Raw genomic sequence first — 23,508 nt, 5'->3', positions numbered from 1 at the left:
GAGCCAAAATCAAGACAATTACCTAACTGAGTCACCCTGGGTGTGTGTACCTTTCTGATTTCATGTTGTTTGGAACTTTCCATGTTGTTGTTGGTTTGTCTTTTTTTTGTTTTTTTTTTGGTTTTTGTTTTTTTTTTTTGTTTGTTTGTTTGTTTTACTTAGAGTCTATTTCCTTCTCAAGGTTAGGGAAATTTTATTATTCAAATAAGTTTTCTACACATTTCTCTTTTTTTCTGGGACACCTATAATGTGAATGTTTGTTTACTTGATGTTATCTAAGAGATCTCTTAATCTATCATCATTTTATTTTTTCCTCTTTTTGCTGTTCAGTTTGCCTTCTTTCCTTACCCTGTCTTCCACATTGCTGATCCATTTCTTGGCATCTTATAATCTACTGTTGACTCCCTCTAGTTTGTTTTGATAATTTTATTCTTCAACTCAGATTGATTCCTTTTAATGTTTTCTCATTCTTGAAGGTTCTTAGTGAGAACTTCCACTCTTTTCTCTAGCCCAGTTAGTATCTCTATGATCATTTCTTTAAATTCTTTATCAGAAATATTGCTTGCTTCTGTTTTATTTTGATCTTTTTCTGAGGTTTCTTCTTGTTTTTTTTTTTTTTTTTGGAGCATATTCCTGTGTTTCTCCATTTTGTTTGACTTTGTGTGTGTTTCTGTGGATTAGGCAGAATGGTTACTTTTCCTAAAATGAAGGAGTATTTTTGTGTATGGTGTCCCCTATGTAGACTGTGTACTTGGTGGCTCTTGCTGTCTGGCTTGCTGTTAGCTACCTTTTTAAAAACTATATTTATTTATTTATTTATTCATGAGAGACACAGAGGGAGAGGCAGAGACATAGGCAGAGGGAGAAGCAGGCTCCATGCAAGGAGTCCAATGCAGGACTTGATCCCAGGACCCCAGTATCACAACATGGGCCAAAGGCAGATGCTCAACCACTGCGCCACTCAGGTGTCCCACTAGCTACCCTTTTAAGTCATTACTTTTTATAGAAAAGAGAATAATAATAAGAAAATAAAAAAAGAAAAGGAAAGTAATAGAAGAAAAAGAAAAAATACAAAAAGCATAAAAACTAAACAAGACAGATTGGAAAAAAAGTAAAATTAATCATTAAAAAGCAAATAAAAACTTTAATAAAACAAAGTAAAAAACAACAAGAACAAAAATACAGAAAATCTGTGGCTTATTTTCTGTGCCCCAGCAGCACAGTGGCTGGTGTGGGCTTGAGGACCCTGGACTCGATGATGTTACAAGCTCACTGTGATCTGGATCCTGTTCTAGTCTCGTCTTTTAAGGTAGAAGTGAGGGCTGTGTCTCCACAACTCCTTGGCCCTTTTAAATCAACCACCTTTTTGCAGTGTCCCAGCATGACTAGGGCAGGTGTGGACTTGTGGACCCTTGCTTGGCTTGGTGACTTAGCAGCTTCCTGTGACAACCAGACCTGCCAGTTACAGAATTGAGAACAGCCTATTACGGTGTCCAGACCCTCCCCTGGTCTAGACTTTTAAGGTGGAGTGGGAATGTTCCCACAGCTCCTTGGCCCTTTTAAACCTCAACTTTTTTGTCTGTGTCACAGTGTGATTGGAGCTGGTCTGGGCTTCCTGAAGTCACAAGATCACTTTGATGATTGGATCCACCAGCTATGTCATAGCATAAGGACCTGTCCAAATGGAGTCCAGACTCCATTCTGGTCTAGGCTTTTAAGATGGAATGCGAGTGTAAACTGTGTTGTTCTCCAATTTCTTTTACCTGGAGAGCATTCCTATAGCTCCTCTTCTGCTTGGCAGAGTAGTTCTAGTGTTGTCTCTTTTATGTGCTAATTGATTTTGAGTCATGGCTTTTTTTTTTTTTTTTCTTTTTTCATTTCTTGTCTGTGCTCAAGGACAGAAGAATCTGTTCCCAATCCCTCAATACAAAGCTCCCTCATTGCTGTTCACAGTGGAGTTCCCTTAGTTACCATCTCTGTATTTCTTGCTGTTCTTTGTCATTCTCTCTTTTTGGTAGTGTAGGAGCTGTTAATTCATTCTTTTTCAGGAGGAATTGTTTTATTAATATAATAGATGTAATTTGGTGTGTTGTGTTGAGGAAGTGAGTTCAGTGTCTTCTTTCATTGCCATCTTGGACAACAACTGTCTAGTTGCTCTTTTAAACTTTTTGTGTATGTGTGTTTGTTTTATTTTATCTGCCCTGATGCACAGAAAAAATATCAACTCATGGCCCCTTAGTACTATCCCTCCTCATGCAGTTTCCAGCATCAGGTATGAGGTTTTCCTTGGTTACTGTGTCTCAGTCTCTCTTGTCATTCTCTATGTGGTCTCTCTCTTTTCATAAAGAAACTGTTTAGTTAGGCCTCTAAGTAGATGTCTATTTGGTGTCTAGAAGTTCATAGACATAATTCATAGGGCCTATCACCTTAGGTAGAAACTGGACTCATCGCCTTTGTTTTGTCTCATGAGAGTGTTACTACACCAGGTTTCCTTTTGTTTCCATTTACATGCAATACCTTTCCCCATCTATTCACTTTCATTCTGTATGTGTCTTTGAGTCTAAAGTATGTCCACTATAGGTGGCAGGGTCTTATTTTTTTATCCAGTTACGCTATATCTTTTGATTGGAGCATTTAGTCCATTTACCTTTAAAGTAAATATCAATATGTATGTTCTCATTGCCTTTTCTTAGCTGCATTTTGGTTATTTTTGTAGTTCTTATTCTTTCTTCTTTTCATGCCCTCTTCCCTTATGGTTTGGTGACTTTCTTTAGTGCTGTATTTAGATTTCTTTCTCTCTTTTTCTTTTTTTCTTTTCTTTTCTTTTCTTTTCTTTTCTTTTCTTTTCTTTTCTTTTCTTCTCTTTCTTTCTTCTTTCTTTCTTTCTTTCTTTCTTTCTTTCTTTCTTTCTTTCTTTCTTCTTTCTTTCTTTCTTTCTTTCTTTCTTTCTTTCTTTCTTCTTTCTTTCTTTCTTTCTTTCTTTCTTTCTTTCTTTTTCTTTCTTTCTCTTTCTTTCTTTCTTTCTTTCTTTCTTCTTTCTTCTTTTTACTTTCTTCTTCGTGTTATTATAAATTTTTAGTTTTGGGTTATAATGAGGTTCATATATAATATTCTATGTGAACAGCATTCTTTATTAAGTTGTGGGTTATTTATGTTTCAACACATTCTAAAAGTACTAAATTTTTACTTTCTCTTTCCTGTTTTATGTATATGATACCCTATTTGACATTTTTTTGTGCATCCCTTGACTGATTTTTGTCAATCTATTTTATTACATTTGTGTTTTAACTTTCATAATAGCTTTATAAGTGATTCATCTACTGCCTTTACTGTATTTTTACTGTTACCGGTAAAAAAAATTTTTTTTCTAATTATGGTCCTTTCTTTTCCACTTATAGAAGTCTCTTCACAAGGGGCACCTGGGTGTCTCAGTGGCCGAGCATCTGTCTTGGGCTCAGGTCGTGATCCTGGAGCCCGAGATCCAGTTCCACATCAGGCTCCCCTCAGGAAGCCTGCCTTTCCCTCTGCCTATGTCTCTGCCTCTCTCTGTATCTCTCATAAATAAATAAATAAAATCTTTTAAAGAAATTTCTTCACAAGAAATGTTAATGCTGGTTTAGTGATGATAAAGTCCTTTAACATGTTTGCTGGGAAATTATTTCTCCCATTTGAATGATAATTTTGTGGTGTAGAACATCCTTGGTTATAGTTTTTGTTGCTGTTGTTGTTTCCTTTCAGTACTTTGAATGTATCATGCCACTTTCTTCCAGTCTGCAAAGTTTCTCCTGAAAAATCAGCTGATAGTCTTATGGGGTTATCATTGTGTGTGGTTACATGCTTTTCTCTTGCTGCTTTTGTTGCTATAATTTATTTTTGTCATTTTAACTATATTATTTTGGTGTGGATCTGCTTGGGTTTATCTTGTCTGGGGCTCCCTGTGATTCCTGAACCTAAATGTCTATTCCTTTCCCCTGAATAAGGAAGTTTACAGCTATTATTTCTTCAAATAAGAAATATTTCTTTTCTGTCCCCTTCTCTCTTCTTCTGGGACTCTGGTAATGTGAACATTACTAGCTTCTTGTCTCAGAGGTAATTTATCCTATCTTTTAAAAATATTGTTTATTCTTCATCTAGATTGCTTTCCATTACCCTATTTTCTAGATTGTTGGTCCATTCTTTTGCATCCTCAAACCTTCTATTGCTTCCCTTAGTTTATTTTTCATTTGTTATTATATTCTTGAGTCCTATATGGTTCTTTTTTATATTTTCTCTCTCTTTTTTGAGGTTCTCACTAAGTTAATCCACTCTTCTTTCAAATTTGTTATCTTTATGACTGTTAATTTAAATTTTTATTAGGTAAGTTACTTGTCTCTGTTTCATTTAGCTCCTTTCCTGTGGTTTTTCTGTTTCTTTCATTTGGAATATATATATCTTGTCTTCTCATTTTGTCTGACTCCACATTTGCTTCTGTGTATTATGTAGATCAACTACATCTCCTGGTCCTGAAAGTAGTGGCATTATACAAAAAGCATTTTGTGGTGCCCTATAGCACAATCCTCCCTGGTCACCAGAACCAGGTGCTCCAGTGATATACCCTGGGTGTGTTGCCTGTGCCCTCCTTTTGTGGCTGAGCAGCAACTGATGGTGGTGTGCTGGGCTTGTTTCCATCGTGGCTGACTGAGAAGTCCTCTTGCAAATGCTTTATGTGGGGCTGGCCCTCGGCTAGGCTGTCTGCCATGGTAGGCTGTGACTGCAGTGTGCACCCTCATTGGTAGGAACTGCCCCCTCCCCATCCTGGCTGAGAGGCAGGTATTATGGGTGTGCTGGTGAGTAGGGTTTGCATACAGCACTGTTAGCTGAGAGGCCTTGCTTCAGCTACTTCAGACTTACTGTTAGGTGAGGCCAACTCTTAGTCCCACTGTCTGCAATATTTGGATGTTATTGCTGTGAGTGCACTGGTGGGCAGAGCCTTCCCCTGTCTTTGTTAGTTGATTCAGCTGCAGCTAGTGCAGGAGCACTCATCTCTAGAGCAGGCATAGCTTTGATGCATCAGTCCCAGCTAGGACTTCCTTCTGGGTGTGGAAGGCCACTTTGGGGAGATGCTGGTCTGACCTGAGTATGCTTGCTGGATAGAGTGAGGCAGAAGCCACTTTGGAAGGGCACCTGCTGGAGTCAGTATATGGGGTGGGGCAGGTCTACATGGGAATGATGCGGTGCGCAAGCAGTACTGGCAAGACAAATGGAGGGTGTCAGAATAGCTTCCCAAAGCATCTGGCTATCCAGGCTGATGGGGGACAAGAAAAATGATGCCCACCAGCATTTCTATTTCCAGAGAAAGCTCCTGTAGATCCCTGCCCCTCTGGCACATGTCCTAAAATTAGTCAATAAATCTTCATGTAAACGAAGTGCTTTTCAAACTGCTGTTTCTTTGCTGGGTCTCAGACTAAGTAATAAAGTGTGCTGGTTCTTTAAGGGCAGAGATTTGGTTTTCTCTAGTGCTCTGGCTCTCCCAGAGTCAAGTCCCACTGATTTTCAAAGCCAGACATTATGGGGACTCATTTTTCCAGTGCAGGTTTCCATGGCCAGGGATCCCCAGTGTGGGGCTTGATTCCCCTCACTCTTCTATGCTTATGATATCCCTTTAATTTGTGGGTAGCCATGCTTGGGGTTCCTGAGCACATCTCTTCCCTTCCTACCCTTTCAATGTATCTTTGTTCTTATCATTTTAGCTGTGGAAGATTTGTTTTGTCCATCTTCAGGTCTTTTTAGAGTGAGGTGCAATACATGTAGTTGTTAATTTGGTGTGTCTGTGGGAGGAGGTGAGCTCAGGATCCTTCTACTCTGCCTCCTTCCTGAGATCTTTCTCGTTTCTTGATGTAGGCATTATCATTATAATATATGCATTATCATGATCACTATTGGTTTTACAAACATGTTTACTCTGTACATATATGAGGATTTTCTAGTTTTTTTTCTTGTAGTTGATTTCTAGTTTTATACCATTGTGTTCAGAAAAGATGCTTGATATAATTTTAGTCTTCTTGCATTTGTTATACTTATTTTGTGTGAGAATGTTCCATGTGTGCTTGAGAAGAATGTGTGTTCTGCTGCTTTGGGACAAAATGTCCTGTATATGTCAAGTCCATCTGGCCAAACATGTTAAAGGATAATTTTTCCCTTATTAATTTTAATCTGTCCATTGATGAAAGTGGGGATATAAAGTCCCCTATTATTGTACTGCTATTTCTCTCCTTAGATCTATTAATATTTGCTTTCTCTATTTTAGGTGCTTCTATGTTGGGTACATAAATATTTACAAATTTTATATACTTTTTGTATTGACCCCTTTATCATTATGTAATGATGTTCTTTGTCTCTGGTAACAGTCTGCTTTAAAGCCTGTTTTGTGTGATAAGAGTCTAGATATCCCACCTTTTGGTTTCCACTTGCATGCGATATCTTTATCTCTTCATTTTCAGTCTACATATGTCCTTAGATCTGAAGTGAATCTCTTGTAGGCAGCACATAGATGGATCGGTGACTGTTCTTTTGAACACTTTGTCAGATAAATCGCATCTTTTTCTGCAGTTTTATCTTGTTCTTTCATTTGGAGCACATTCCTATTTCTTCATTTGCCTTGATTCTGTGTTGGTTTCTATCTGTTGGATAAAATAGCCACCTCTACCAGTTTTGAAGGAGTAGGCTTTGCACTGATGAAACTTTTGGATTAACCCTGCTGGTCTGTCAAACTTTTGTGACTGTCCAAGTAACCTACTTAGTTCTTTGTGGCTCTCAGTAGGTGAGGGTCTGTCAAGACCTGTTACTGAACTAAAGGGGAGGACCTCAGCCAACACTTAGATTCAGGCTGATTAGAAGCTAGACTCTTGGGCAGCAGCTTTTCAACTATGCAAATATACCTCTTATAGGAGATGACTAGGAGATGGGCTTTCCTGTCTGCTCCTTATTCACTGAGCCCTAGGGTAATAGCCAGTTAAGTACTGTTTGTCTTTGATATCTTTCATTGAATCTATGCACACAATGCCCAGTGGCCACCAGTCAGATGATCAGAAAGCCTCCCTTGGATTACAGCCACAAAAACCAGACCCCAGTTGCAGGTACAGTCTCCTTTCTAGGAGGTATTAGCCACCTGAATAACTTAGTGGGTGAGCATAAAGATGGTGTCCACCAGCCTTTATGATCATTGTATCTTAGTAGGCCCCTAGATTTGTATTAAATTAGATACCTGACCCTCAGGTCAAAGCTTTTAAGAGATGTAGATAGCCTCTTTCACAGAAAGACTGCTGTCTGTATGCTGTGCCCTAGAGGTTAGCCATTGTGAGTCTGTGTGAATCCTTGAAGAACTATTTCTCAGTTTTCTAGTCTTATAGTTTTGTGGATAGAAGCACCATTGGCTTTCACAGCTAGATGGTGTATGTGTGGGGGGGATCCATCTCTCAGGCACGAGTCTTAAAAGTTGGGAGTGCCAAAAGTGAGGTTCAAACATATGCTGCTGTGGGAGAATCTTGTGGTTGTGTGTTCCCTTCCAACTGTGGGTCACTGCACCATGGGTGGAGCTTACGGTGAGATTGTGTGTCAGCCTGTCCTGTTCTAATGTTTGTATTTCCTCATTTGTCTGATGTGTAGTAGTTCTGTTATTTGTGGGTTATATTATAGGTTTATTTCATTGGGAATTTTTCCATAGGAAGCTGTAGATTTGGTTTGTCTCGAGGTGGAGGGGATGAGTTGGTGATCCTCTTACGTTGCTATTTTGAACCAAAAAACCCATTTGATACTTATTTTAATGTCTAGCTTAAGAGGATAATGATTTCATTATTGTATGGGTCAACAACTGAGGCAGAGATAGTTTGTAATCCTTATGCTGGATCACACATGGGTAAAGGGCATAGCCAAGATTTGATTTCTGAAGCAGGATCTCTTGAATTACTATGAAGCCCGTTGATGCTTTCATTTAAGTGAACTAATAAGAGGCCAATTCCAGGGCTTATTCGCTCAGTCACACTATTGGTATAAACCATCCTTTTTTTTTTTTTTTTTTTTCTTTTTAAACAATAGTGCCACCGGACCAAACCAGTTAATAGAAGTCATAGTATAAATGAAAGCATCCTCTTTTCCTCACTGTATCACATTTCAACATTTCCATTTTCTTAGGTCATTTACATATCAGTGTTGGCCTTATTTCAGTGGTTTGTTCTGATATTAACTGAGCTTTAAATATCCCTTCAAAGCTACTCTGTAATTGTAGTTGGCTCTATTTCATAGTGTAGTTGATAGTGTTGAGAAAGTGGAAAAAGGATCCTTTTCTTTGGCAGTGATTTCAGCTGTCAACCCCTACAAGGGTAACACAGGGAAGCTGTCAGTAAAACAGTTTTTGTCAAAGCAAGGGCAATTCATAAGTGAATAAATCTAGAAGAGGCAACATCTCAGTCTCTTGAGCACTTTATTTGTTATAAATACAAGTCAATACCACAAGATGGCACCTTCTTACTCTCAACATCTACAATTACAAACAATTATCTTCATAAAATGGTTTCAGCATTTTAATGGTTTTAGGTATTATTGAAACCTTATAAAAGCAAGACTTGCTACAAACAGGATTGGTGTTCCATGTATATTAAATGAGGTCAGATAATTAAATTCAAAAAAAGAATTTATAAATATTCAGATAAGAAAATTGAAATTACAAAAGCAGAGTTTGTCATCGTTAAACTGAATTACAAGTGTGGATGGTATAGTACTATATCTACATGGCTAAATTTCTGTTAAAATACAGTTTTAGTAACCAAATAATCTACCTCATTCTCCCTCATTCTCCAATATAACCACCTAACACTCAATACATAGTTCATTCAGAAGCCACCTAGCTTTCATCTAAACTAGCATTTATGCCCACTCTTTTTTTTTTTTTTTTTCAATAAACGCAACCCGTGAAGTGCCATCATCCCCTGGCTACAAAACAAAATACAATATTTAAAGGTAAAAACTCAGAGAATTTCTGAAATGGTAAACCATTCTCTCTGTGTTCATGAAAATAGGCAATCCAATTTGAAAGTCTTTGAACCAATGTAAACTCTAGAAAACTCAGTGTTGAATTATGGGAAGAATAAAGACTTGCACTAATATAGTGCATAACAAAGCAGTGTCAGGCTCGTCATTTACAGTAAATGCCTTGATTGGACTTTCCTCCAGATTGTCATCATGCTGCTGAAGATAAAGTTTACTGAAGTCTGTGGGAATTCCATCATGTTTTCTTCCTCCCATTTCCAAACAGGAAGAGAAGGGTTTTCAGGACCCTTGGGAAAATCAAAAAATTAAACACACACCCACAAACAACTTGAAAGCAAAATGGCAGACTTAATAATCCTTGACTCCATGTCCAAATGAAGTTGAGGCAATATTTCTTTTGCAGTATTTGTATTCTGCCCAATGTGTCACATCATGAGATTCCTCAAAAAACTGAGAAGTCTGAGAGCTACAAAAGAGAAAGTGGTTAAGGCAGTTGATGTCTACATTTGGATTTCTTTTTCAGGTTACATGTCTAAGTCTCCATCGTAGGCTAAGGTCAGAGGCTTCTGTTGGGGAGGTGTGCTTTGATGTGGTTTTGGCTTCTTGCTGCAAAGGGAAAAAAAATCCTCAGATAAAGGTTCACAGAGTTCTGTTTCATCTGCCAAAGACAATTGTGAGATACAGAAATTCCAAGTAGTTAAGTGGCAAAAGATTGAGCGCTCTGAAAACTGTGGGTTTCATTTTTGTGTACTTGCATATTTTATCCTTATTTTAAGGAGAAGCTATCATTTTTTTTTTTCCAAAATCCTAGAAAAGGACTTCATGGAAACAATGAACTTGGTAGAGAGCTACTTTTCTCATTCTTGTTTATACTCAGTAATAAAAGCATCTGCTATTCACTAATTCCTAAGCTGCTGTGACCCCCCCACATCAGAGATGTTTCACATGAGCAGCTGAAGCAGCCAGATTCCTCTGCCTTACCCTAGTTCTGTTAGTAAGTAAACATGCCTCTGTGCTGGCCTCAAACCTGACATTTAGATGCTATGTCACCAGAGTCTGTCAGGAAACTTTCTCTGATCCTGCACCATGCAGGGTCACTCTCACCTGGCCTCTGTTTCACCTGAGGTTGACAATTTTGCCAGGACAGAAAGGGCTGCTCTTCCTTCTCACAGAGAAGCTGGAGTTGAGTAACCTTGGAAAATCATACAGTGATAGCCCAGATCTGGGGCAAGACAGCCTGCATTATACTTTGTTTCTTAGTGTGGTTGAAACTCAGTTTGCATTTATGAATGTTTATACTTTGAATTTTGTCACATAGTGCCCCACACCTACCATACTGTCTTCTCTCTTCCTTCTTCAGTGCCTTTGCTTTTCCATGCCTTTAGAGCTCATCTCTTTGGGGTTACCCTTACGAGTAGGGAGCCAACTCTTTCCTTGTCTCCAAATGTATTAATTTTATAGTAGCATCTATTATTAATTAGAAATATACTAAATGCCCTGCCTTGTGTTCAGCATTTTACATAAAATATATTAAAATAGCTCATCTCATAAAATATCTCAATTCCAGAACAACCTTGAGAGAGGGGAAGCATTAGGGTCAATACATTTATTTTTATTTTTATTTTTATTTTTATTTTTATTTATTTTTATTTTTTTTACAGAGAAGGACTAGAGAGATCACTTGCCTTCCCACAAGTCACTGAGTGGCTGAGGCTGAAATTTAAGCACAACACATAAGCCCAGTCCACTCTCTCTGTATCCGTGCCATTAACTTGGCATGTGGTAGAAACATTTTGTCTGTACATGGGAATTTTTAAGCTTTGAGCTTAAATTAGAAACACATTTTAATGTATACAATTCAGTGGCATTTAATAATATACAATGTTGTCTAACCATCACCCTATCTTGTTCCAGAACTTTTCAAAGAGAAATTCTGTACCCACAGAAGTGGTATTCCTATCTCCCCCACCATCAGCCTCTGGCAACCACTTAACTTTCCACCTCTTAGGGATTTGCCTATTCTGGATATTTCATGCAGATGCAGTGATAATATATGTGGTCTTTGTGTCTGGTTTCTTTTTCTTTATTAAAATGGAGAATTTTGTATTAGGTGAATTTACCACACACAGACATACACACAAAGAGATGCTTGATAGAATTAAAATGGGTCTAAGGAGAATCACCTAATTTAAATGTTCAAATTCTAAAACTATCTTCCTTGGTTTGATAATGCAGCAAACGTAAGAAATTAGAAATGGTTTTAAAAATCCCTATAGGAAGAGCCACAGGTTCCATCAGTGCTCCTGCCTGGCATCTGTGGGGCAGTGGGTGCTCAATGGGTGAAGAGCTGAGTGCTGGGCACGGGCTGCAAGCAATTACCTTCCAATCAGAGAAGCCAAGGAGAGGCAGAAACCTCCTGTGGGATCCTCAGCCTCTAATTTCATGCTCTCAAAAGGTATTCATTGTATAATTATTAGAATAACATTCAATTTAACTTTATATTAATATATATTTCAGTGGCTCTAGTTCTATTGCTTGGCCTAGACTATAGCATAAAGAATGATGGACCCATGGGGATCCCTGGGTGGCTCAGCTGTTTGGCGCCAGGGCGCGATCCTGGAGTCCCGGGATCGAGTCCCACATCGGGCTCGTGGCATGGAGCCTGCTTCTCCCTCCTCCTGTGTCTCTGCCTATCATAAATAAATAAATAAATCCTTAAAAAAAAAGACTCACGGAGTCTTTAAAAAAAAAAAAAAAAAAAAAAAAGAATGATGGACCCAGCTTGAAATGAGGTCCAGGGGATCCCTGGGTGGCGCAGCGGTTTGGCGCCTGCCTTTGGCCCAGGGCGCGATCCTGGAGACCCGGGATCGAATCCCACGTCGGGTTCCCGGTGCATGGAGCCTGCTTCTCCCTCTGCCTATGTCTCTGCCTCTCTCTCTCTCTCTGTGACTATCATAAATAAATAAAAATTAAAAAAAAAAAAAAAAAAAAAAAAAAAAAAAAAGAAATGAGGTCCAGAGAATGCTAATTTGCAGCATTTGAAAGTACTAAGAAATCACACAACAGTTTAGGACAATTGGGAAGTGACAGTTTGTGCATTCACTTTGGTGGTGTTTCTGGTGATAGTGGAGGTTGTCCTAATACAAGACAGTTCATCTGAAATGACAATTGGGATCTTCCCCCATTCTATAGCTCCTGCCTTTTGGAAGGGATGGGAAGAGAGAGGGAGGAAATGTAGGTGCTTCCAAATAGTTTTTAACAATCCATTCTTAGTATTTGCCAAAGGCTATTGGGCAAAGAGAAATGGAAGAAGAGCTGACTCCTGGGGAATGGGGAAAGGGACAGGGAGGGCTGAATCCATGTATTGATATTGCCAGGAAGACATCTAAATTTGGCCACCCTGTGTGTTAGGCCTATAAAATTCTGCTCCAAATATTTGAGATATTTTTATGAATAAGTTTCCATGTATGGAATTTTGGAGAAAAAGAGGGGTCCAGATGGGGTGGCCCACATGGGGTTTGCTGGGGATCACTGGGATGAAGGCCTTATTTTATTATGAATCTCTTAGATCCTAATATCCTAACTATAAATAGTTCTCAAATGTTGGCAAACTGAGTAAGGTGGTACATGCTGGGTAGCTGTAGCTTTACAAGGCTTCCTAGCTAGGTAAAAAGATCCCTGAGAGGAGGGGCTGTGTGGCAGGGCTGTCCTTAGTAAATCCAGCAACTAGGAGATCTCCCTTTTTTTCCCTTAAAAAATATTAAAAAGAATTTTTTTTTTTCTCTTCAACTCTGGTATCAGGAGAGGTGCGACCACCTCACACTAAATCAGGACCTGCAGATGCCTGCCTCATAGGCCACCACCACTCATCCTGTACCCAAGGTAGATCTCTAATCCATCACATTATTCTTGCCTGTCGAACTGAGGTGTCACCTCATAACTCTTCCTAATGGAGCACTCGTGACAGCCACCATCACTTTCGGGGTTGGCACAGGGATAAAGCTATTACGCAACAGTGGCTGTACGGAGATCACTGCATGACACACATTTAAAGTGACCTCTTCCGTGATCAGTTGCATTTTAGCAAAGGATGAACGTGTGAAGCTGGGAAAGCAAACTGATTATCAACTGATGGGCAAACTCTTGGCACTTAATAGCACCACTGAATTCAAGCCCCAAGGACCCATCCCCAGGGCAGTAGAGAATAAATAGCTTGATGAAAGCCTGAAATGGTCTTTGGGTTAGGTAGCCACTCATGAGGGCAGAGCCTCTGGAAGTGGGGGCACTACTCAAACCTGGGCCCAACGAGGGCCCATTTGCTGAGTTGTACTGGGCAGTGCAGAATAGATGTGCTGTAGTTATCTGGAACAATTTTCTGGCACTATGTCTAGATTAAGCTTACCCAGTGCTTGTCTTCACTAAATTGCCTCATGGATCTTTACTGCCAGGGGAGCAGGGGCATCAATAATATTTCAAAAACTCTGAACACTAATGGTAGATGTACAAAGGGTTGTATCTGAACAAAGTAGTCCTTAAGAAGGCTATTTTTCTATATTTTCTCAAAAGCATTTCTAAGTTTTATTATAAATTGCCTTCATCTAAAGTATACACTTAAGGGCTAGAATATTATAGTAGTTCTCTTAGCCTAAGTCTTTTATTTTGGGGAGAAAATATAAAATCTCAAAGACTGTCATCTTCTAACTCCTCTGCAAGCTATTTAATAGAAGTAAATGCCATGAAAGTATCTATTTGGACTCTATCTTTAGGTAACTCATAAGTAACAGTAAATGGTATGTGTTTTGATATCAATAGGTCTGTTCCCAGGTCTATAGCTTACTTGGGAAACGAGGAGCTTCTAAAAAATATGAAAGCTATTGATGACACATTGAATCTAAAAAGTTTTTAGGATTACTCAAGAGAAGGAAATTACAGACTGGAAGACCAGTGGAAAGAGAAACCTTCTGGGCCTAGGCAAACCTAGAGGTGATTTTACCAGGCTGATGACCTCAGAGAAGTTATTGAACTTTTCTGGGGATCACTTAGCTCTCTTTAAAATAGGTATAACAGTAAAAACTCAATAGATTATCATGAGGATGGGAAAGGCAACCTATGTATAATATTTATTTATCCACTATTCTACTTTGGGTGGTAGAGGCAGAAGATATTTATAGAAATTATTATAATCACAGCCTTGAGTAAATGCCAGAGAGGAGAAATGGCCAAGTTATTCTAGGCTGTTTGATGAGAAAATGCTAGCATTTGAGTTTTACTGGGAAGAACCAATAGAGTGTCAATATCTAATGATGAAAAACCATTCTAGATGAATGGGATAGGAGGAGGAAACCCTGGAAACAGAAGTCTCCTTGCAAAATTAGAAGGTAACACTATAAGTACCCTAATATAAGGTTCTCACAAAAAATTATCCTCCAGAAAGAGGTGGTAGCCTTATATTCAATACTTATAACTTTTTCATATAATGAAGAGTTTATAATATAAAGAAGTGCATAATAGACATCAAAACTACACATGCACAGTACAAATAAAATGATGAACTTCTCCAATGCATGTGAATGGGTATGTGGGGTCTTGGGATAAAACCTCTGAAACAGCAACACAAATAGATTAAAAGTGCTGTATCTCAACAACCTGGATAGAAATGAAGATGGTAAACTTGAAAACCTGTGGAAAGGAGTGATCTGAAAGATGGATACAAACTTTGTTATGAAATATGATAGTAGAGAAAATGAGTATATTATAATGAACTAAAATAATAGAGGATTGATGGGATTGTAGAACTAAGCACATAGGTTAAATATTCCAGTAGGAAATTTACCATTTTATCAAAATAGTTTAGTTTTTAAAGGAAATATTTTTTTTAATGTCTTTAATGAGAAAAATCTATCTGGGCTTACACAACACACCAGACAGACTGTCCAAGGCATATGGAGATAGAAGATGAAATTGCAAGGATTGTTCAGCCTTAAATTATAGAAGACTTTAATTGGCTGGCTAGGCAGCCAAAACATGACTTTCATTTTGCTGTCAAAGGAAGCCTCTGATGGTATCTGAGTAGGAGAGGGGCTGATCATCTGGCTAAATTTTAGGAAGACTATTTGGCTGTAGACAGCAGAAAAGAGCATTTGTTTTGAGTCCCAATATGTAGCCATTGTGCTACTCCCAAATGGAGATGACTAAATCCAAGCACTGAAGATGAAAAAATAGATGTGAGAAATACTGTACATCAATATTTATGTAATTTGGTCACTAAAAAGGGAAAATTGCATTGATCTTTTAAAAATTCTCTAGAAAATTGTTTCCAGAATCCAGTGATGTACCTAATTAATCCCTAGAGTCATTCAGAAAGGGCCTCAATAAATATTTATTGTTGAAGGAATAGAGAAATGTAGAAAGGCAAATTTAATGAATTTTACTATTAATTACTATGTCCCCAATTCCAAATCCTATGGTTCCCTCTTCCCTAGAATACCTAAGAGATTAAACATTAATTAACAACTAGAATCCCTCCAAGCTTTTACAGAAGAACAAACTATCTGATTCCCTTACACTGTGTTGGGCCATTACTTTCAGAGAAGTTTCTGTCAAATCTTCATGTCTTTTGTTGCAATATAAGATATTTTCCTCCTTTTCTAATCTTTTCTAGTGATGAATAGACCCTATCACTGTAAACCTCATATAAGGCTTTCAACTTCACATTTGTTCATTAAGACAGGATCTAGGAATACACACAAAATATATCAACTGAGACATAAAAATTGGTTAAATCATTTGATTATAGGGTGAAGGACTACCTGAAGGTGTTACTTTTTACCACAGCACTATGGAAAAATTAGTTGGGTAATCCAATTTCAAGAGATTCAATTTAGCACTAGCACTATAGGTGGCAGAAAGAATTAAAGTCATCTTATTTTCACTGATCCAGAGCAAAGATTTAAAAACCTGTGTGACCTTGGAAACATAATTTGAGGCTAAATATGACTCAAATATGAATATTTGAGGCTACATTTGAATCAAGATTAAAACTTGGTTAAAAACTCTCAAGGAAATACTTTAATAGATTATAAGGATCTCAGTTTGGAGAAAAAAGCAAAGTAATCCTTTGATCTCATTAAATTTTTTTTTTTTTTTTAAAGGACCCTTTAGAAATTTTGCTTGGGAAGCTAATAAAATATACTCAACACACTTGAAAACATTCAAATGTATTTACTTCTGTCTGGCTTCAATAGCAACTCATCAACTAAAATATATTCTATACAGTAAACCAATAATCATTTTCTGAGAATGATAAAATTTTCAGGCACAAGTCACTTACAAAATGGGGGTCTTGGAATTGACAGAAAATTTTCTCTCAAATCTGGTCAATGTGGATAAACACCTGGCTCTACTACTTAAAATGTGCTAAACAGGTTGTTTGAACCCACTGGTCAAGATAGGTCAATTTAAGAATTAGAATGATCTAAAGTAATAGCTCTTAGCCTTAGCTGCATTTTAGGATTACCTGGAGTGCTTTTAAACATCTGGATGACCTGGCCACAGGCAAGACTAATTAAATCAGAATCACTAGGGCTGGGGCCCAAGTATCGGTCCCCAGCAGGTACTAACAGATGCTAAGGTGCAGTCAAGGCTGAAAAATAATTTATCTCTTATATCTTCTGATATTATTTGAAAACTACATAAAAGAAAGTTATGTCAAACGAGGACACTAAAGATAAATTATTTCATCTATTCTGTTTATAGTTATTTGTGGGTTAAGAGTCTAGTTATAATGGCCAATGACACTTTAGTATAATATGTCACTTTCTTTTTTTTTTTTTTTTTTTTTTTTTTTTTTTTTTTTTATATGTCACTTTCTTTAAGAATATGGAATACAAGCGTTTTTGCTTGTCAGTACTTACCAAAGAAGGTAGGAAGTAAATACTAGGAAAATCATTATAAGAAAACCTCCACCTGAAACGCCATAAACCCAAATTTTTACTCGGCCATCTGTTTAAAAATAGAGATTAAATAACAAGTTTAGCATACAAAAGTCTTCTCATCTGAGTTTAATATTTATCATCTGAATTCTGAGACTGGCATAAATCACAATCAGTGGAACTACTCATATGTGACAGCTAGAAAATGTCCGACAAAGGTGAAAATGTAAAATGTAAGTCTATCAAATTTTTCAAATGGGAAGCACCCAACAATAATCATTACTTCATAAAATCTAACATTTGTCAGGCTTTTTAAATATGTTTTTATGTGTGTATAGTCTTATATATATATATAATACAAAAGTATTGCAATACATTTGGCAACACCGAGAGAACAAAAAAAAAATTTTCTTTTTAATTTTTATTTATTTATGATAGTCACACACAGAGAGAGAGAGGCAGAGACATAGGCAGAGGGAGAAGCAGGCTCCATGCACCGGGAGCCCGACATGGGATTCGATCCTGGGTCTCCAGGATCGCGCCCTGGGCCAAAGGCAGGCGCTAAACCACTGTGCCACCCAGGGATCCCGAGAACCAAAAAATTAAGAGGTAATCCTGTATGTAAACAAAATTGTTACATCACCCCTTTTGGTGATTTTGCTTCCTGAAATGATGTTGAATGAACAAAATCTATATGCCCAAATATGGTAATAAAGTCACCAAATTATGTCAAATTGTAACCACACATGTAAAGTAGACATTATTTTTGATGTCCCATCTGACAGAATTAAGAAAAATAAAACCAAATAAGTCTGATCTATTTATGTGAGCACAGTTAACTGGACTGAGAAGACAATGCCTTAGCATCCCAAAGGAACTGCATTCCTTTCTGAAGCACAGATACACACAGAAGATTCATTAGACTACATGAATATAATTAACTGCAGGTCCAAAAAACCATATCAGCATCATATCTGAAAGGCGTATGCGTGATGAACAACTATCAAAGTGTATTGTAAGCAACACTTGTTTGGAATAAAATCACAATTACATTCAATTATATTGTCGCTACCCATTACAGTTTTTGTTTACACTTTAAAGCCTCAGTCAGGTTTTAGAATGAGGTTTCAAGGTTAGTAATGATACTTTTCTATGGTCATAAAATTTTTAACAAAGCTTTGATTCTGACCTCTTTGAAACACTAATGATGAAATCCCCTCTTCTGAGATTTTTACACTTGAAAAAAAAAATCTTCCCTGAGTGAGAAAACACCTTTCATCTTTTCACTCCTAAATCTCACAAACCTGAAGTACTTGGAGGATTCAGTACTTTTAAATCCCAAGAGTAGAGGTATGTGGTCCATGTTACTTAAAAAAGAATATAACTTTTTATAATAACATAATGGATAGGATCAAACTTCAAAGTATTAAAAGATGTGTAGTGAAAAATAAGTCGCCCTGATACCCTCTCTCAATTCCCGAGCCAAGAGCTATCACTGTTACCAGTTTCCTTGTGAAGCATTTTAGCTCCCTTTGTATATGCAAACATGAGTACATGCATACAAATACATAACACCTTTTTTTTTTAAAGAAATGCAAATGGCATATATTTTGATTTGTACTTTTTTTAAAGCAATTTTCCATGCTAGGTCACAAGGCAGGTCTCATTCTTTTTAATATGAGACATTGTATAATTGTATCATATTTTCTTTTTCCTTATTCTGCTTATACATAAGTATCAATGTTTTCCTCATGAGGAGAATATAAATTGGAGCAAACTCTAGAGAGACATTTAGGCAATATGTATCATATTTTGTAAAATTTCTTTTCTAAGAACTCATCATACAAATATATATGTGAACAAAATGGTATTCATAATTCATTTACATTCTCATGAGGAAAACAGATACATATATATATTCACATGCATACAGTTACATATACTAAATATATATATATATATATATATATATATATATATATATATATATTTACATGCATACCACTATTGAGGTTTTAATTAGCCACCCAAAGGCTAAGGACCTCATTTAGGGAATTGAGCAATCCTTTCTCTAGAACCTCACTCTAATTCTCTTCTGGAACTGGAGTCTACAGGCAGTGGGTGAGCCTGGCTACATTTTAGATCACACTTCCTTCAGATCACACTTCCTTCAGATTTAAAGCTACTGCTAATTTAATCACAAAATGAATGAAATGATTTTAAAATCTATGGCATACCCAAATATATACAGTGGAGTCAGAAATGCATAAGATACCGTAATCATTCTGAAAAGTTGGATGAGGAGCATGCATCTGGTTTCTCCTACTAGATCTAGTGTCTTTTGAGCCCCAGGCTCTGGTTTTTGGTTCATTGAAGTACATCATTAAGGCACTTTTGATTTGTAGAGGCCTGGGGTCTGGGAGGAAATTTCCAGGGTATTTTTTGCCTGAGCTCTGTCTGCCTTTTTCCTCTCCATGCCCTGTTAGGCCACTTTGCTTAGTTATTAGTAGAATTTTGTTTCCTGGAAAAGGTACTTATGATTAGCACCAAGCATCTTGTTTTCATTATCTGCATACTTTACAAGGGGAAAACTGAGATAAATACTATGAAAGGGCTGAACGGCCCTTCTTTTGGATCTTCCTATTACTGGTGGTAAGACCTTGGTCAAATTCATTTTCTCTGTTTCAGACTCCTAATCTCAAAAATGGCAATGATAGCATCTCATTAGGTTTTTGCAACCTAATGAGATCATTCATGCAATGTAACCAGCACAGGATGACAGGGTACACAGAAAGCATCTAACAAATTTCATTTCTATCTTTGTTAACCATCATTTCCTGGGACACCTGAGTGGCTCAGTGGTTGAGCATATGCCTTCCGCTCAGGGCATGGTCCCAGGGTTCCAGGATTGAGTCCCGTGTTGGGTTCCCCACAGGGAGTCTGCTTCTCCCTCTGTCTATGTCTATATCTCTGCCTCTGTCTTTTTCTAGGTATCTCATGAATAAATAAATAAATAAAATCTTAAAAAAAAAAAACACACCAATTTCTGAGCCCTGTAGGCCCAGCACTCTGTTAAAACTCACAAAAGTTCTGCAAGGAAGGTGACTTTGGACGGGTTTCCTCACTATGAAGTCAATCGAGAGAGGTGAAAGCGTTACACTCAATCACAAAACAGGTACATTCTGAGCCGTGGTGCCAAGGTCTGTTTCTGAGATTAAGGCTTTTTACTGTTCCAACAGCATTTTTCAAACCACATAGGGTCCCTAGACATTTCCTAAGGTTATCTGCAGGTTCTTGATCTATTCCAACTTTTGCTCTTAATTTCAATTCTATATACACATTTGCAGAGGTAATTTACAATGAAAAGATAATTTTAAAAGTTACTATTTGGGGACTTAATTCCATATCTCAGACTGGGGGTAAGAGAGACTTATCTTCATTTATCTTCACCCAACCATGGGAACATTTTACATTTAAAGGGACTACCTCTTTTTGACACTCAAATCTGGGAAACCTTGAATTGGACCACATTACCTCTTCTGTCTCACCTCTTTCTTTTTCTTCTTCCCTCCATTTTTTCTGTCATAAGTAGTGGTGACAATATGAACCCCAATGCCCCATGAGAAAACGTGTATGTTTTACTCTTAACTGAAATGTACCTGGATCAAGGGGTTGAAGTGACCATCCTTTGAAAATGTCATGTATCTTTGAATTCACAGGTCTGTTTTTCCCTGCAAGGTTCTTCGCATCAGCTTTTTTATCATCTGAGCCGGGTACTTTCATGCAGTAATCCAGGAAACCATTTGATCTCATGATCTCTATATAGCCCTTCTCACAGCCACAGACTCCACCCTACAGCATACAAAATAGTTTCATGGTTACACAGTGGTGAAAAAGAACAATTTAAAAGCTGGAATCATTTAATACATGTGCAATGTGTTATGGCAATTTGGGGTTTTTCAGCAACAGAGTTGCCAGAGATGAAAAACCAAGCAGTTCATTTTTCCAAATTCCTAAGTCAACCCTTTGTTTTTAAAGATTTTATTTAATTATTCGTGAGAGAGACATAGAGAGAGAGGCAGAGACCTAGGCAGAGGGAGAAGCAGGTTCCCTGCAGGGAGCCCAATGCAGGACTCAATCCTAGGACCCCTGGATCATGACCTGAGTCAAAGGCAGATGCTCAACCACTGAGCCACCCCTTAAAGACATCATCAGATTTCTCTACAAGTTGACAATTCTTACAGCTTGCAAGTAAGAAATCACGATTCTTTGCCAACGGAGGGCATTAACTCCATTCTTTTTCTCTAGTACAGAGATGTTTAATGAAATTATCCTCCATTCTCCCCACAACTCTTTCAGATTCCTGCCCACTCATTCGAACCTGCTGCCCTTGATGTTGAGAAGTAAAGCAACAGGGATTATGTATGTAGTGCCTCTGGGCTTTGTGCTCTTTGATGTCTGTTACTGTGCCAGCTGCTGAATGCTGCTTACCACCTTCTACCATTGATCACTAACTAGTCTGAACTACCTCTCTGCTTGCAGGCTTGGTTTTGCACTCAAGGAAGGCAGCCTAAGTGGAGAAAAAACAGACTTCACCCAAGGCACTTGTCCCATATCCTTCCTTGTAGTAACCTGAGTGTCACATTACATCCAAGTTGGCATTATGACAATGTGTCCTTCATGCTTGTCTGTGAATTCCTGGTCATTTTCATTGTACAATAAACCTCTCCAAGATGCTGGCTATGGTGAGTTACAGCAAGGATTTCTTTCTGCCTTTAGAAGTGAAACAAAATAATTGCTCTTCCATCCTCCAGCAAATATGGAACAGAACAAGTTAAGCATAAAATTATGACTCTGTATGACTTTGCTGTTGTAGTGCCTTACCTAAAACTATTTGGCATTTTTTGAACAGGCTCATCTGTTCACCCACTCAAGTTTGGGTGAGTCTTAAGGGACTATGTATTTGGATCACTGATTGTTAACTGAACACATGATTTTAAGGAGCAGTAAATAGTAAGTATTAGATACTAAATAGATACTAAAACTAAAGACTAAAAACTAAAACCTCAGTCTTCTACAAAAGGAAAAGGTCAGAAAACTAGGATAAAATAATTAGTAATTGCCCATTGTTTAGTAAACAGGCAGCATTCCTATAATAGTGACATTACAGCATTTCATTTGAGGATATTGCATGGTGTTCAATAGAGTGCTAATTAAGACAATTAAGATCACCTCTCGTCTAAGGGAAAAGCTATAACCAATCAGGTGTGCCAAAGGTTCAAGGCAAACGGTATTTATGTTTTATTAAAGAGGGTATCTGGACAGGGGGTGGAAAGCTATGACTTCTATTTTGCAAATGTGATTAGTATATGAAGTTTTGCTGACCTCTTTTCTCCTCTATAAGCTTAGGCATTAGTTTTTCCGTGGTAAAGATTTAACCCACCTTGAAGTGAAAGAGCCATAAACTAGGACTGAATAATTAAATTATTTTTAACCAGCTCATTTTTGGAAAGAGCACATAAGAAGAAGAAACTTGTTTCTTTAAGGAACATGACATAACTTAATATATGCACTGCTCACTATGAGTGCCATTGATTAGAACACATTGCACATCCTGCATTAATTCCTGAGCAGTCATAAATGGGAGTTAAGAGAGAAGAACAGAGATAAAGAGCTCTGCTTTAAGAAAATGTGTGCACATGAGCATAGTACTTTTTCTCCATAGCCGAATATTTAGCTTATTTAAAATGAACTAAAAATTTACTTGTACCATAGTCATCAAGTGTAATCAATTTTATTCAATATTAGCAAATATGAACATTTATAATATCTTTCTAAATAGATTGACTAGATGGAAGGCTAAGAATGAAAGAATAAATCAACTGAGAACAATTATTGATAAGCAGAGCTAGTATGAATTAGCTGATAGGCAGATTTTGTTATAGATGGAGATATATAGAAAAAGACTGTTTTACTTAAGACCTGGCCCTATTAAAAAAAAAAAAAAAAATCCTTAGTAGCTGTGATTATTCCTGCAAAGTCCTCTAGATGGTACCGTGAGTACATGGAACTGCTGTTGGGGCTGTAGCCTACTGGAAAACACACAACATATGCAGAAGACAGCAATTAACTGTAGAAGGCTCTAGCACAGGACTCACCTGTGTACAGTAGGAAAAAGGTTTTCTGCAGGCTGGATTACACTGGCGAATAGCAGCAGGACGTGCCTGAGGGGAGCAGCCTCCTACAAAAACCAAACCAAAACAAAACAAAAAATAACACAAAAACCCACCATCATCATTTGTGGACTTTTCTATGATAAACATTATGTTTTTTTTTCCTCTCAGGCACTGGCCACTCTGTAACAGTATTATTTTTTATATGTATTTGCCTATACATGGTCCAGCTTTATTTTATTGATTACTCTAGGAAGAATTGTTCAAGATGAGAGGCTCTGCTAACAAGATGTTTGCAGTAGTTTTTATACCTGCTTATTGGCAATGTCATTCTATCATATGGCTCTGCTCGAGGGCAACATCTGTGTGCTGGGCCAAGA

The 23,508-nt window shown here is 37.6% G+C and overlaps 1 protein-coding gene and 1 long non-coding RNA gene across 22 annotated transcripts in view; one reads left to right on the top strand and one right to left on the bottom strand.

Annotated features, from left to right (window-relative positions):
- LOC102154499 overlaps positions 1–23,508 on the top strand; it is a 310,721-nt gene that overhangs the window by 271,255 nt on the left and 15,958 nt on the right. For 8 of the 21 annotated variants that reach the window (XR_005374235.1, XR_005374238.1, XR_005374239.1 and 5 more), the window contains 3 exons: positions 12,826–12,906; positions 21,315–21,377; positions 21,498–21,700. The exons of 1 other annotated variant lie outside the window; for it this stretch is intronic. This is a non-coding gene — a long non-coding RNA (uncharacterized LOC102154499). 12 more of the 21 variants (XR_005374226.1, XR_005374229.1, XR_005374232.1 and 9 more) reach the window with 8 other exon arrangements.
- THSD7B (thrombospondin type 1 domain containing 7B) overlaps positions 8,442–23,508 on the bottom strand; it is a 725,201-nt gene continuing 710,134 nt past the window's right edge. The window contains exons 24-27 of the mRNA XM_038565098.1: positions 23,114–23,196; positions 20,615–20,807; positions 16,938–17,025; positions 8,442–9,630 (exon numbers count right to left, since the gene is read on the bottom strand). Of these exons, the coding sequence (XP_038421026.1) occupies positions 9,549–9,630; positions 16,938–17,025; positions 20,615–20,807; positions 23,114–23,196 (446 nt within the window). The 3' untranslated portion in view covers positions 8,442–9,548. The remainder of the gene's footprint in view (positions 9,631–16,937; positions 17,026–20,614; positions 20,808–23,113; positions 23,197–23,508) is intronic.

The sequence above is a fragment of the Canis lupus genome, chromosome 19 (genome assembly GCF_011100685.1).
Source record: "Canis lupus familiaris isolate Mischka breed German Shepherd chromosome 19, alternate assembly UU_Cfam_GSD_1.0, whole genome shotgun sequence".
Classification (NCBI taxonomy): domain Eukaryota; kingdom Metazoa; phylum Chordata; class Mammalia; order Carnivora; family Canidae; genus Canis; species Canis lupus.
This window is presented reverse-complemented; position numbering and strand designations above follow the sequence as displayed.